This window comes from Petromyzon marinus, chromosome 57, assembly GCF_048934315.1.
Source record: "Petromyzon marinus isolate PM22_M1 ecotype Great Lakes invasive population chromosome 57, UKy_Petmar_22M1.pri1.0, whole genome shotgun sequence".
Lineage (NCBI taxonomy): Eukaryota > Metazoa > Chordata > Hyperoartia > Petromyzontiformes > Petromyzontidae > Petromyzon > Petromyzon marinus.
In genome coordinates this window covers 6,801,985-6,816,539 of record NC_133723.1, presented here as the reverse complement: position 1 = coordinate 6,816,539, position 14,555 = coordinate 6,801,985, and the positions used below count along the sequence as shown (strand labels likewise).

The following is a 14,555-nucleotide window of genomic DNA, read 5'->3' as shown; positions in this document are numbered from 1 at the left end:
TTAGTTTTGTCGAACCAGAGAGTATGGATTCCTGCAGTCACGAAAGCTTCAAATCAAGACTGTAATGTGCTTTGCGGCGTGCTCCTTTCCTGGCTATCAACTCTTCGCTCGGCCTCAAACTGCTGAGTTACATTGTTTTATTTTGGCCCTCCCATGATGGTCGATCAAGAGCATAGATTTGCCAGTTGTTTGAATCTACGTGACTTCGCTTGAGGTGCATTTTAAGGTTGTCACAGAAACGCTTCAACAGTATTAAGCAGGGCGCCCACTGGGCTTGAACCGTGAACCTCTGCAATTAGCATTGGGGGGGGGGGGGGTCAAACACCCGCCCCTAAAAAGATGCATCGCAGCAACCTCGAGCGGCATGGATTCCACTGTCATCACAGATACAACTCTAAAAGACACCATCCACAGACTATGTAATTAATTTATTTCCAAATAATTCGATAAACATTTATACAGATCATTCATAGTATTAACGTTAAATAGGACGCGTCACAACAACTAGTAATCCCCGTTGATTCCCCAGACACACGGAAGTACTTGCAAAAAAAACGGTGGAAAAAAGTTTGGTCTTAAATTTTGGGGGGGGGGGGGGTGGGGGCAATAGCCAGGCAATTAGTACCATGAGCAGCCACGGGGAAATCGGAGACATTTGTCCTCTGGAACGCTGCAGTTCGAGCAACTTTGATGAAGCGCGGAGACCCAGAGTTTGGTGCAGATGACCGACGGAGGCCGGTGGATGGGTGGACAATTGACCAGGGTGGACAATTGGCCAGGGTCGACTCGATCCTGGTTATAACTTAGTCCTCAACCTCGCACCCCCAGACCACAGAGACAAAGTCTGGTCACGTGAGAGGCCCAGGGGCTCAATCGGTAGACTTGCCGACGAACTTTACGCCCGAGTAACGTTGAACACGTCGCGTGAAGGGCGTTTCACGCGGACCCAGTTCCACGCTTGTAGAGATTCACATTTGCGATCGCTCTGATTCAGGTTACTTGCTTTTGTTCAACTCATCGACCTCCAATACAAGGAATGAAATGGGCACCGTCGCCCCCCGCCCAAACCCCCCGTCCTAACCCCTTCTCTTCAGAGCCTGGCACTTGGGCCCCCTATATGCAGCTGCACCGGCTTCACAATCAACAGCTATGAGCCACTGGTTCGATGGGACTGAAAAATGCTTGCAAGCGTTCCTTGGGACTGAAAAATTTCTCAAGCGTTCCTTACGACTGACCAGCTTGCCCCATATATATAGATTTTTTTTACTTTCGAATTTTAATTACTTTTGGGTTATTCCCTAAAACAATGTGTTCCGTGCGGTTTCAGACTTGAATCGACTCAAAACATGGGCGCATTGGTGGGTAAAAGTTACTTGGGTTGAATGTGAAGTACAACCGAAGGTGCACTTGGGGTTGTCATCACAACGCAAAGCACGCACCGCGGATTTCGGGGTGGGACAATCCATAAATCTGTCGCGACACCCAATTCAGCGAAAGCCACTCGGCTGACATTGCCGCGCACGGTACCAGCGCCTCTAGTGGGACGCAGATCCAATAATCACACGATCCAAAATACGACATCCATTCTGCCACGCGTGACCCTCAGTGGTCGATATTAACCGAGGCACGAAGAACGTTGCTGCCACCCCTACTAATGCGGTTAGTTAAACGACGACGACCGTGCATGCATACGTTATTACAGCACCAGCATGGAAGCAGATTATTATTATTGCCTTAAAGGTTGGCCTCGGGAATAATCACTTTTCGGAGCCACACATTGACCACATAAGCCAGAGAGCCAGAATCGCACGATCTCCGCATTCTGCTCTCTCGAGTCCAGGGATTCATTTTAGCCGCATCTTGCCCCCAAGTCGAAGACCCCAGAAAATATTTCCGCACCCGGCACACCGCCATCCAGTGTACACCTCTGGCTGCGACTGTGGCGAATACGAAGTCAAGTGCCACCTCCTCCGGTCTTACCAGCGGATCCAGGAAATAGTGAAACATTAACCTCTGTCGGTGTCCCACCGCGTCATTACAGCCGAGGTTAACAAAGAAGGTAATTATTATTATCGTCGTCGTATTATTCAAGGAATTCATCCCAAGACAAGAACCAACTGGCAAAACGATTGTGAAGCGGCGAAGTAAAAGAACATGCGCTGCAACCTCGGCACCCCCCACTCCCACAACCACCCCCGTGCCGAGACTTCCCAAAACGTCCCGAAGCGGGAAGACAAAGTTAACAACCCACCGCGGGGAATGATCTCGGTTGTGCTGCTCGGCTCCCCGATGTGCTTTGACACGTCATTCGGCACAATGTCCGACGTTTCGCTCCCAAGCGCTCCGTCGGATACCACGCCGAACACCAGAAACAGCCACTGCCCAAAAATCTCCCCCTCTGCTCAAGACCGCGTGACCGGGGGGGGGTACCCCCCCCCCCCCCCCCCCCCCCGAGTTTAACCGGATATGACGGACAGGGCAAGGAGAATCAGGGAGAGGGGTGGGGTGTGGCGGGAGGGTGGCAGGGCGCTTGACGGAGGGTGCGGTGGGTTTCGGGGGGGGGGGGGATGGTGCCGAAGGCAAGGGTTTACCCCCTCCTGGAGGGGCCGCAGGGCGATTGTGGAGCAGGCGAGGAGGTTCGTATGGGGAGCGTTGAGGTGCCGCCACCTAGCTCCTGGCTGCCACGATGATGGAGACGATGATGCTTCCCAGCGCGATTGTGGCCGCTCCGAAGACCCACTTCCAGGGCAGGCCCTACACGCACGGCGCCATGACGACGCGGGTGAGCACGTACGCACGCACGCACGTACGCACGCACGCACGTACGCACATACACACGCACGTACGCACGTACGCACGTACGCACGTACGCACGTACGCACGTACGCACGCACACAGACAAATACGAGACAGAGCACCGCCATATAGCCTACACCGGCTGTTGCGGAAAGTGCCGTGCGCGAGCGTCCATGAAGGCCGGCACTGTGCCACATGTTGGGGGTGGGCGGCCAGCGCCACGCCTGGCCGCCTTTGTCTCCCAAACGCTGATGTTTAGACACACAGCACCAGGTGCTCATTTAACAGGGGGGGGGGGGTGGGGGGGCACGAGTCTTATTCCCACTCGCGGCCAATAGACAAATATCGGTTCCGAGCCTCCCCTAAGTCGACTCGGCCACAAATGAGTACCTGGTGCGGTGCGTAAACATCGCCGGGCGTGGTGCCGGCCACCAAACCCCCTCGTGTACCGCTAACAGCACTCGCCCCAACAGTCTGTTAAGGGCTATACGGGAGACCTTTGTTTTTTACGAGCGTGCATGCGTGCGCGCTCGTGCGCAGGTGCTTACCCAGGAGCCCGGCTTCCCGCGCTCCGCATCGTCGGTAGGCACGGCCATGTTGCCCAGCATCTTCTTGTACAGCGTCTTCTCCTCGGCCTGCTGCTCGCTGCGCTGCCTCTTCAGCTTGTGCAGCTCCGCCTGGATCGTCTGTCGCGAGGACCACGCAACGGCAGCCGTTGGTGAGACGCCAGAGAGGCGCGTGTCTCAGCTCCGCGGTCGTAGCTGGGAATCTATTTTTTTTTGCTTTCAACTAAAGTATGTTTTCTTTTACCAGGTAAGGGGGGGGGGGGCAACTGTGCTATGTAGCTCTTTCTTTCAGAAGCAAACTGGCCACAAATGATGGCTCAACGACGCGGCTTTATCACGTGCAAATTTATAGCAGCCAAAATACTCCAAAACGCGTGATGCTGATTCTCAGTGTGAAGGGAAAACACCGGAAGACCCGGAGAAAAATCCACACGACCACATGGGGAACATGCAAACTCCACAAATACAGGTGTTGGGATCGAAGCCACGACCTCCTGCGCACCAGGCGAGGTGGTAAACATCTCGCCACCATGGCGCCCCCAATCGGATTTGCGTGGCCGGGTTTAAAGCGCGGTGTGCGAACCGCTGCTCCACGCAGTCATCTCACGAGCAGTAACGACCGGTCGGCACGCGATCGTGGCGGTGATGCGGTCCCACGGTAGCCGCTTGTTGCAGAGGCTCGCGGTTCCAAATCCGGCGGCCGCCCTGGTTAATGCCGTGCGCGAGTTCAACGAAAAATGCCGCGCGCAGTCTGCTTCACGGTGGACGACGTGAGAGATCCCGTGACGTCTTCTTACATAAAGGGATCGACAAGTCATCTATTGTATTGTGAGCAAGCGGAGATTCCTGCTTGTTACTGGTTTTCCACGAGGACGGTGCAGAGTCTGCGTGGGGGGGTGAGGAACGCGGATGTGACGCGAGTGACGTCGCGCTTCTCCGCAGGCACCTTGTTAGACGGCTCAAGCTTGAGGGCCTTCCTGAGCGTGTCTGCGGCCTGCGAGAACTCCCCTTGCAGTGCCAAAACCTGTCCATTGTGACACACGGAGTGGGGATGGGTTGGGGGGGGGGGCACGGGTAAGTGTTGGCCACCCAGGCCGGGGAGCGAGAGGGTAAGCGATGGATCGGACGGACAGACGAGCGTGCGCAAAATCGAGCGGGAGAGTAAACGGAATGGACAATTGAGTGACTGGTTAAGCGAGCAAGCAGCTGACAAGTGAGCGAGTAGGCAGGGGAGTGATCCAATGGCAAAAAGTGAGCAAAAGAAAATTAGCGGGCAAGAGCGCAAGCGGTAGGCAAGTAAGCGCTCAGTCTCCGACTAGCACGGTTGGCTAGGTACAGCGCGAAAGAAGTTCAACGTACACACGAGAGCGTCAGGCGAGCGAGCAAATGAGCGAGCATCACGGGGCAGGCGGGAGGACGATCGGCGGGGCGAGCCTGTCCCCCCCCCCCCCTTCCCCCCCACGCACCTTGCCCTTGCGGAAGAGCGCCTTGACGCTGTCGGGCTGCAGGGCGAGCGCCGCCTCGCACGACCTCAGCGCCGCGTCGCGCTGGTCCAGGCGCAGCTGCGCGGCCGCCACGTTGTTGAGGCACTTGAGCTTGACGTCGAGCAGCGGGGAGCGGTCCTCGTCCTCGCTCCCCGCCACTGCCGCGCCCGCGGTAACGAGCGGTGGGGTGGTGGTGGTGGTGAAGGGATTGTGGGTAGAGAGACGAGCGACCGTTATGCCTTGGTCACGTTTGCGTGCACGGCCACCGTTACGTTGAAGATCGATGATGGATGGAACATGCTGATTATGATGGCTATAGAATGGATGATGGTCGTTAAAATATGGATGATGATGGATCGACGGATGATGATCATGGATGGATGACGGAATAATAAACGGATGAAGCCAGCGACAACGCCGATGGATGATGATTATTGACAATGGAAAAACCGGCGATGATTATCAGCATCCCATTTGTTTACCCAAGAAAGCCTCATCGAGTATCACGACTTTTTCAGCAAGGCCCTGCCAGGTTTTCACAGCAGGAGATGGTGAGGGGGGGGGTGCGGAACGACCGTCGCTCTTCGCATATCCCAACCAAATAATGACGCCCGTGACGGATGACGACGCCCGTGACGGATGACGACGGCAGCGTACGGTGACAACAGTGCGGCGGCTGCGGCGCTTCACCGGCGCTCTCCGTGTCGGCGATCTTGATGGCGCGGTCGTACGAGGCGATGGCGTGCGTGTAGTCGCCGCGCTGGAAGTAGTGGTTCCCGCGCTCGCGCTTGCGGTGAGCGAGGGCGGCGCGTTCGGCGACGGGGAGGGAGCCCGCGTCCAGCGCGTCGCTCACCGCCACCAGCTCCGCCTCCATCACCAGCGTGGCGCCGCCCGGTACCGCCGGCACCCCGAGGCTGTGAGCAGGTGCCCACGGCGACATTGTTCGTCGTGGTCGTTCACTCCGCGTGTAAATACTCATCACGGTACAACCCCTCTTAACGACCACCCCTGTTAACGACTAATCGCTTAACCACGGGCCTCCATAAAGCCCAATGTGCAGTGTATAGTATAGTAGTGCAGTGTACAGTGGTGCAGTGGTGCAGTGTGCAGTGGTGCAGTGTACAGTAGTGAAGTGTACAGTAGTGCAGTGTATTGTAGTGCAGTGGTGCAGTGTGCAGTGGTGCAGTGGTGCAGTGGTGCAGTGTATAGTGGTGCAGTGGCAGTTGTGCAGTGTACAGTGGTGCAGTGTACAGTGGTGCAGTGTACTGTAGTGCAGTGTACAGTAGTGAAGTGTACAGTAGTGAAGTGTACAGTAGTGAAGTGTACAGTAGTGCATAGTAGTGCAGTGTATAGTAGTGTATAGTGTAGTGTATATTAGTGCAGTATAGTAGTGCAGTGTATTGTAGTGCAGTGTATTGTAGTGCAGTGTATAGTAGTGCAGTGTATAGTAGTGCAGTGTATAGTAGTGCAGTGTATAGTAGTGCAGCGTACAGTGGTGCAGTGTATAGTAGAACCCCTCTTAACGACCACCCCTGTTAACAACTAATCGCTTAACCACGGGCCTCCATAGAGCCCAATGTGTTCACTTACCGACAATTCCTCCATTAAAGATGGCTTAAGACGAGCACGTGACCGCCAATTTCGGCCAATCGGCGAGCTGCAAAGTGGTCTGACCAGACCTCGGCCAATGAGCGGCGTCCATTCATGAGCGTTGGGGCATGCTTTGCATTCAGTGTCTGCCAGTCATCTTTTTTGCCAAAGGTAAGATTTTTGTTGCAAGTACAGTAAATATGAATTAATGCATTGATTAACCATGTTTCTTTTAATTGTGCGTTTATAATGTTGTTAGTATCTTTATGTATAAAGTATTTTGTGGGTGAAAAAGGGTAACTTGCGATGCTATCGGAATTAATTCATCCTTTTAACATGCATTTCCTATACTCGCTTTACGACCAAATCACTTAATGACCTGTTTCGTGGACGGGTTCCGTCCTCAAACACAGAGAGGACTGCAGAGCTCAGGAAATTGGGAAATTGTCAGCGGAAATTGGTAACTCGTCTGTGGTTCCTTGCGTCTCCGAGTCGTTCTCTACAAGAGTGAGCGAGTGCTGTGTGCGGTACAAGTTCCCTTGGCACCTTCGTCGTCCATTCGTCCATCATCATCGGCGTCATTATCCGACATCGTCAGAGAACACCGCACCATGATTTATTTTAGATTTTTTTTTTTTCCCCTCGATCAAGACTTGTGTCAGACGGCACTTTGCCCGTCAGGTCTCTGCCCACAACTCCCTGCCATCTCTAAACCAAAACATTTTTACCCCGATTTCATCTCGATTGCGCTATTGGTGTCACGTCAAGAGACGGGGAACCCCCTCGGAACTCTCGCGGAGCGGTGCGACCCTCCGTGTTAGACAACGACCCACAGAAGCGGATTTTACAGAGCTACCTCCGAGTTCCCATCCTTGTGACCTGCGGTTCACAGAGTAGGACGACATCCTTTCCAACCTGCTCTACGACCGAGAGTAACTGTTCGTCGCGCAAATAAAACTGCATTTTTATTAATTCTCAGACCTGTAGCCAAATTAATGTCATTGGTGACCCGGGCATGAGATCATCCACTGACTGTGTATGTATGCAGAACTTATTTCGCGCCGTACATAGGGCAACCGTGCTACACTTCAGACCCCAGTTTTAAATCACAGGTGGCTGTGACCTAGACTCGAACCCCGGACCTCAGCGGTACCGGCTCAAGCGCTCTTAGCCACAGAGCTGAGAGGTTGCAGGAGTGGCTGCTGGCACGGAGCTGTGGCTTGCCCCCCAATGCCCCCCCACCCAACACCAAGCCGCTCACCTGCCCAGTGCTCCATAGGCGTACTTGGCATCCGTAGTGATCTCAGCGACTTCCCCCAAGGCCATCAGCTCCGCACAAAGATCCAAGGCCTAAGCACAGACACGCGCACCCACCAAAGACAAAGACCAACGGGGACCAAAATGAGCAAACAGAAACCGTCAAAGAGTCTAAGGCACCGTCAGGGATCATAACGGACTATTTGAGACCATGTATGCATGCATGTTGAACTTCTTTCCCTCCGTATGTAGCCAATTGCGGTGCTAATCGGAAGTCCATCAGGGACCATTAAGGCCAACGAGAGTCATAAAGAAGCCCACGAGGAACCATCAGGAACTATCAGAGACCATCAGATTTAATCAGGGAACCAGTAGGGACCATGTAGGTTGGGGCAGGTAGGGTTGGGTAGGGGTGGACGCCCTCACCTGGATGACGTCTCCATCTCCGACGGTGAAGCGCAGCGCCTCCTGCTCATCCACCACTGTGCCGTCTCCCAGCATGCTCTTCACCCGCATCGTGACTTCCTGTCGCCGCCGCGGCCGTGACTCGTCTCCCTGCCCCTCCCTGAGCACCTTCTTCTTGAGCAGCCCGTTACCTGCAGTCGCCACGGCAACGCAGGTGATAGGGGGGACGGGAGGGTGAAACTGAGCGAGACTTGCACGGAGACAAAGATCCACCGTATAGCCTGAACAGACTGTTGGGGCAAGTGCTGTTAGCCTGTAGCACCTATGAAGGGTGGCACGGCTACACAATGGGGTGGGTGGCCAGCACCACGGCCATTGTCTCCCCAGTACTCACCTTTATACACACTGCACAAAGTACTCATTTAAGTCCGAGTGGAGCTAGGGGAGGCCCAGGATGTTGGCCACGAGTGGGAATATGAACTCGGCTTTGCCGAAATAGAAGCGCAGTTCGCGCCAACCGCTCACGACCGCTCTTCCGAAAAGGTTTACGCGGACACAAAAAAATCGGACAAAGATCCCCGTATAGCCTGTAACAGACTGTTGGGGCAAGTTGTGTTTAAGCGAGCACCCATGGAGGCCGGAACGGTACAAGAAGGGGTCGGTGGCCAGCACCACGCCCAGCTGCCTTTGTCTCCCTAGTGGCAATGTTTACACATCGCACCAGGTACTCATTTGAGACTGAGTCGACCTAAGGGAGGCCGAGGACCGGTTCAAATAATCGTCACTGGTGTTGGCCGTGAGTGGGAATCGAACTCGGGACGCCAGGTTCGTAGGGCAGCGCGCTAACCGCTACACCACCGCTCCCCACACACGCACACACACAGACACACATGTGCCAGCTCAGCACTCTGACTCCCACGCCACCCGGCCGTCCCCTCGCTCTCCACATGCTCGAGTGACAGCAGTCATCCCACATAACAGCGGTGCTGCCTCGGCCTAGCAGTAACCCCTCCCCCCGCCCCACCCTGACCTTTACTTCACACCACATTCGGGACATCTCTCACTACGAGTCACGTGCTGCCTACGCCAGTCCAACAGAGGAACCAGGAAAGACATGAGGCGAGAACTCGAGCCCCCCCGAAACCCACCCAACACGTCCATGCACTGGTCGAGTGCGGTGGTGGCGGTGGCGGTGGCGGAGTCTGTGTTTCCCGCGGGGTCCGGTCTGGGCCCTGGGACTTGGCCGGAATCTCCAGATTTACCATCTCCGTCTTCGTGGGATGGGGGCGCTTCTCCGCCACTAGCCTGGGTCACACACACACACACGTGGACATAGGTTCATACATTACGCATTAATAATGGATATAGGTTCACATGTAGACAAATATCCCCACCGGAACCTTTAACATTCGAGGCAGCTGTGGGGGTAGCGTGGCTAGCATAACAGGAGTGATGTTCACACTCTGCCCAGGATGGGCTCAGGTATCACTTGCCACTGGTGTTAGCCTTGGCCAGGAATAAAACTCACGTCACTGGGTTCATAAGCGCGGTGCGCCAACCGCTCCAGTACCGCTCCCTGTAAGTCCGCGCATACACGTGTAATGACATGATGACACCTGCTGGCTGGGAAAGGGAAGCACGGGTACGGGCACCGCTAAGACAACATCCAATCTGAAAGGGAGAGGTATCTGGGGCAAAGGTAATAGGCGGGGTTGGCCAAGATGCTCCAGGGGACCTGCTCGAAGGTTTCACAATAGGGCGTGGCTGGAGGCGGAGCCTAGCCGCGCCTGGGGAGATATAAGCGGGGGTGGGGACCAGCGCTCAGGGTTCGTGTGTGTGGAGTCTTGGGTCCGGATTGCGTCGCTGCTCGCCGTCATCTCTCTCCGTCGTCCGGCCACGTGGAAGATCTCCTGCGGGGTTTCCATCGCCGTCATCGTCAACGCCGCCGGCCAGCGGCGTGGCCGAGTGAGGGCGGTGGGACCACGCCGAGTGATCGGCCATGTGCGCGTGTAGCCAGTAGAGACATTAATCTCTAAGTGTTGTACTCAGAGTGAGAAGGATCAGGTTGGCCTGTGTTGTGCCCGTGTAAGAAATAAAAGAAGTACCCTCTACGCGGCGTGTCGTGGAAGTCGCTCATTACACACATGTAAACAGCACACATTAATTTATAAGCAGATAGGTATGTACACGTTCACACAGCAATAACAGCCGCCATTTGCCACTAAGTGGCGGTGACGTGCCCTTTGAGGCGACGCAAAATGTTGGAGGCTTGCTGGCAGGAGGAGGTCACGGAACAGACCCTGGTCCTATAGGCTGACTGAGATCACTGGCAGATGCACACCACCTTTGCTCCCTACTGTGCCAACTTGCTGTGTGTTAACTGCCTAGCGCTCCGCTCGTTGTTTTGAGTGTCGCTCCTCTACACTCCACTGTTGTTGGAGAGCAACTGCCTCCAACTGCCCAATAGCGACTGTCAAGAGCCTCCTCCATAGAAGCTGATCTTGACACCAATGGTACCGCTCTTCGGCAAGTCCAATCAGCTCCACATCCTCCTGTATTACATCAGCCCCCTCTACCCGACCTGACACGTTCCATTAGAGGGGCCCACATTTTGCAAGCGTAGAGAAGGGAGGACAGAACTACGGCCGAGAAAACACGGAGCTCTGTATGGAGCGACAGACAGAGCAGCTTTCACACAACATTACGCAGCTGATAAAAAGGTAATGCCGCTCTCGACTGATTTGGAGGGAGACCTCTGCTGCCAAAGCAGAGCTAGACATCAAGACATCAAGCACATAACATACCCAGCTAGGTACTTCGTTTTGGAGTGATGCTCATAATGGTACACTCCCGGTTCAGTAGCTAGAGTCTCCAACTCTTTCTCAGAGTGAGCAGCAATTACCAAATCATCAGGATACGTAACATGGTTGATCAGTAGGGAGCCATCCCGTGACCGTACCCGGACATCGTTCAGCCTCCCATTGTACCTGTACCACATGGAAATTCCTCTGGTAAAGCCATGGAAAGCTTTTGGAACGTGGTCGAAAAATACGTAAAATAATGTAGGAGCCCGAGGACATCCTTGTTGCACTCCAAAGTGAACATGGAATGGCTCCGGCTCGCGGCCACGTAGCTTTACCCGGGCTTGCCTTGAACACTTTAATGTAAGTCCGAGACCCCAAAAGCACAAAGTATAACCCCCAGAGCCCTGGCCTACTGCTGTTATCAATAGGCCTTGACCAGATCAATGAAGCAGAGATGTAGGTCCAGTTGAAATTCCCTACATCTCTGCTGTAGCAAACTGACAGAGGATATGGCCTCTGTGCAGGACTGCCTAGAAATGAAACTACATTGGGGTTCCGGAAGCCTCTCTTCAACAAGGCGATGTTGAATAATCCATGTCAGGAAGGACCTTTCCCTGGCCCACTGAGGGGGTCGATGCCGGTAGTTGTTACACTGATATAGCAACACACATACACCTGCAAACCTGTAGTTTAGTATTACTGATCTACAATGTAGACGAGTTATTAACAGAATTACCTCAACTCTGATGATTGGGTGACAATAAGACACGTTCGATCTAGAACTCACCAACGGCTTCGTGTCTTCGAGAGGTGGCATTCCTGTGTCGTCGTCATCATCGTCATCGTCCAACTCCACTCCTCGGTCGTCAGTGGGCTGAACCACCTCCTCGCTGGGGTCGTGCTTTTCCTCCTCTCCCCCCGCGCATTCTACCGACTTGGACCCTTCCTGCTTCTTCTCCTCCCGATGGCCCTTGCCCTCTGCGGACCCCTGCTGCTCATCTGGGTCGAGCACATCGTGTGCGGAGACGTGGAGGAATTGCTCCTCCTCCTCCGACGATGGTGACGACGGTGGCGATGATGACGGAGGCGATGGTGGGGACACCGCACCCTCCATTTGCTGGTTTTGTCACCTGCACACGCACGCAGATGGCGGTGTAGAGAAGCTCTGGGAGTCCAATATTGAGATGCTTTTTTTCTCTTCACAGGTGGCCGGGTGGCTCCACCAGTTTGCTAAACTATCTTTTGGATGGGGAAAAAAAATAATCGAAAAACACATTGAACTACCGTACCTATACATTGAGGTTTTGATGGTGAAATAAACCAACAGAAAATCCCTATGAGTAAATAGAAATCAATCCACATTATTATCATCATCATCATCACCACAGTAAAAGCAATGCCGCGATGTTCATCTCCCGTGTACCGTACAGCCCTGCAGAGCCAGTGGTGAGAATTCCACATTCCTATGGCGGCGGTGAGAGGGGGGAAGGAGGCGTTCTCGTCACACAACCACCGATGAGGCACATTCATTGACAAGATGCGCGTCGTCAACAGCAAAGCACGACGCATTGAAAGCGTGCGGTGGGCATCATCGAATCATTTACACGCACTCACTATTATTAACTGAACCTTGCACAGTTTGTGGGCTTAGAAGAATCTCAGCTTGCGTGCCTCACACACCATAACAAGGGAATTGTGTATGGTCGCGTTACCACGAGACACAGCCTATTGTTTAATTTTAATCACGGGATTGTGAGATCCGATCGTTGACGTTTTCGAACTATTTGGTACGCATTTGATGAGAACGCATTCTGTGCGAATATTGCCATTTTGAGGTGTTGCCTATTGCCCTGGTTGAACCACGTGATTGTGAGATTCGATCGTTGATCTCCCTCTAACCATTTGATAAGTATTTATTTCATGAACCCATTTGCCTGCATTAATCCGATAATTTTGATGAGCTTTTTTTAATTTTAATCGCATAATCTTGCAATTATATTCTTTGATACTTTCTAAACATTTGATGAGAATAATTTTTTTTTTTTAACACGTATGCTGACATTGGCACAGTTGTTGTGGGTTAACCTGTAAGTATTCTTTGATCACGTGATCGTGAGATCCGAATGTTGATGCTTCTGACCATTTGATACGCATATTTTTTTTTTGGACACGCATTTCCATATGGATATCGCTATTTTGTGTCTGCCTTTTGTTTTTTTTCATCACGTGCTCGTGAATGTTAGCCAATATTAGCCAATACTTGTTTTAACCGAAAAAAACAATGAGTAATACTTGTTTTTGTTGTCATTTCCTATGGATTGATGAGTACGTATATTTGCATTCGTATTGTCGTTGCTATTATTAATTCCTGTTGACAAGAGTTTGATGTTAGAGTGACATTAAAATTGCTGAGATTAAAAACAGGTTCCGAGTGCATCATTGTCATAAATGACGGAACTGTATCCTGCGGCGAGATCCGAATCCCGAGACCTGTCATAATTACACATCAGAATTGTTAAAGCGAGAATCATTGACATTATCACAATCACACGTACATACCCCTAGACAACGGCAGCCAATAATAATCGCACCACGTAATAACTCAATCACAAACACATCGTGACACCACGTAATAACTCAATCACAAACACATAATCACGCGTAATAATCACATCCACACACACAAATCAAAAAAATTTTCAACACATTCTTAATTACACTTTGTGCACATGTATAGGTAATAACACTTAATTACACATTAACATATTTAACATAATTAACTTTCATTACTTGACAATATTTCATTTCATAATTTTAAAACAATATATACAACAGAGCGAGGGGGGGGGGACATCACTGGGCGAGGGACATCACAGAGAGAGGGGAGGAGGGACATCACAGAGGGGGGGGGCATCACAGAGCGAGGGGGGGGCATCACAGAGAGGGGGGGATATCACAGAGCGAGGGGGGGCATCACAGAGGGGGGGGAGGGGGACATCACAGAGGGGGGGGCATCACAGAGGGGGGGGACATCACAGAGGGGGGGCATCACAGAGGGGGGGACATCACAGAGGAGGGGGGCATCACAGAGCGAGGGAGGGGACATCACAGAGGGGGGCTATCACAGAGTGAGGGGGGCTATCACAGAGGGGGGGGGACATCACTGAGCGAGGGGGGGGACATGACAAAGCGAAGGGGGACATCACAGAGCGGGGGGGGCATCACAGAGGGGGGGGTACATAACAAAGCAAGGGGGGACATCACAGAGCGAGGGGGGGCTATCACAGAGGGGGGGGGGCATCACAGAGAGCCACGGACGCGCGCGCTCTGCGCGGCCTCCGTCTCTCTCGCTCGAAGATGGCAGCGCGTGGAGGCTTAAAGTAGGTGACCGAGGAGGGGGTGGGGGGCGCGGATGGCTACCTGGCGCTGCTTTAGGGGCCCCCCTAACGCCCGACCCTGTTTCCAGATCTCTCCTCGTCGGGGACCCCTCCACCACCTCACCCCGCTCGCCGCGGCGTCGCGTCCTTTAGACGTCACCGATCGATTCCTCCATCGAAGTTCGATCCGCGGTGTCGGAATTCGCCTCGTGCATCGATTCGCCCGTCTGCACCCCCCCCCCACCTGCCCCCACTCTACCCCCCCCCCAGCCTGCC

General features: G+C 53.4%; 1 protein-coding gene across 1 annotated transcript; it reads right to left on the bottom strand.

Annotated features, from left to right (window-relative positions):
• Window positions 1-409: 409 nt before the first annotated feature.
• Window positions 410-14,513, bottom strand: FKBP8 (FKBP prolyl isomerase 8). The gene is made up of 10 exons (XM_032975864.2): window positions 14,323-14,513; window positions 11,690-12,032; window positions 9,247-9,403; window positions 8,120-8,289; window positions 7,698-7,786; window positions 5,537-5,760; window positions 4,829-5,004; window positions 4,309-4,386; window positions 3,345-3,482; window positions 410-2,754 (listed from the first exon to the last, which is right to left on the bottom strand). Exons 2-10 carry the CDS (start codon window positions 12,014-12,016, stop codon window positions 2,668-2,670), a joined length of 1,446 nt encoding a protein of 481 aa, XP_032831755.1. The 5' UTR covers window positions 12,017-12,032; window positions 14,323-14,513; the 3' UTR covers window positions 410-2,667.
• Between the last annotated feature and the right edge of the window lie 42 nt (window positions 14,514-14,555).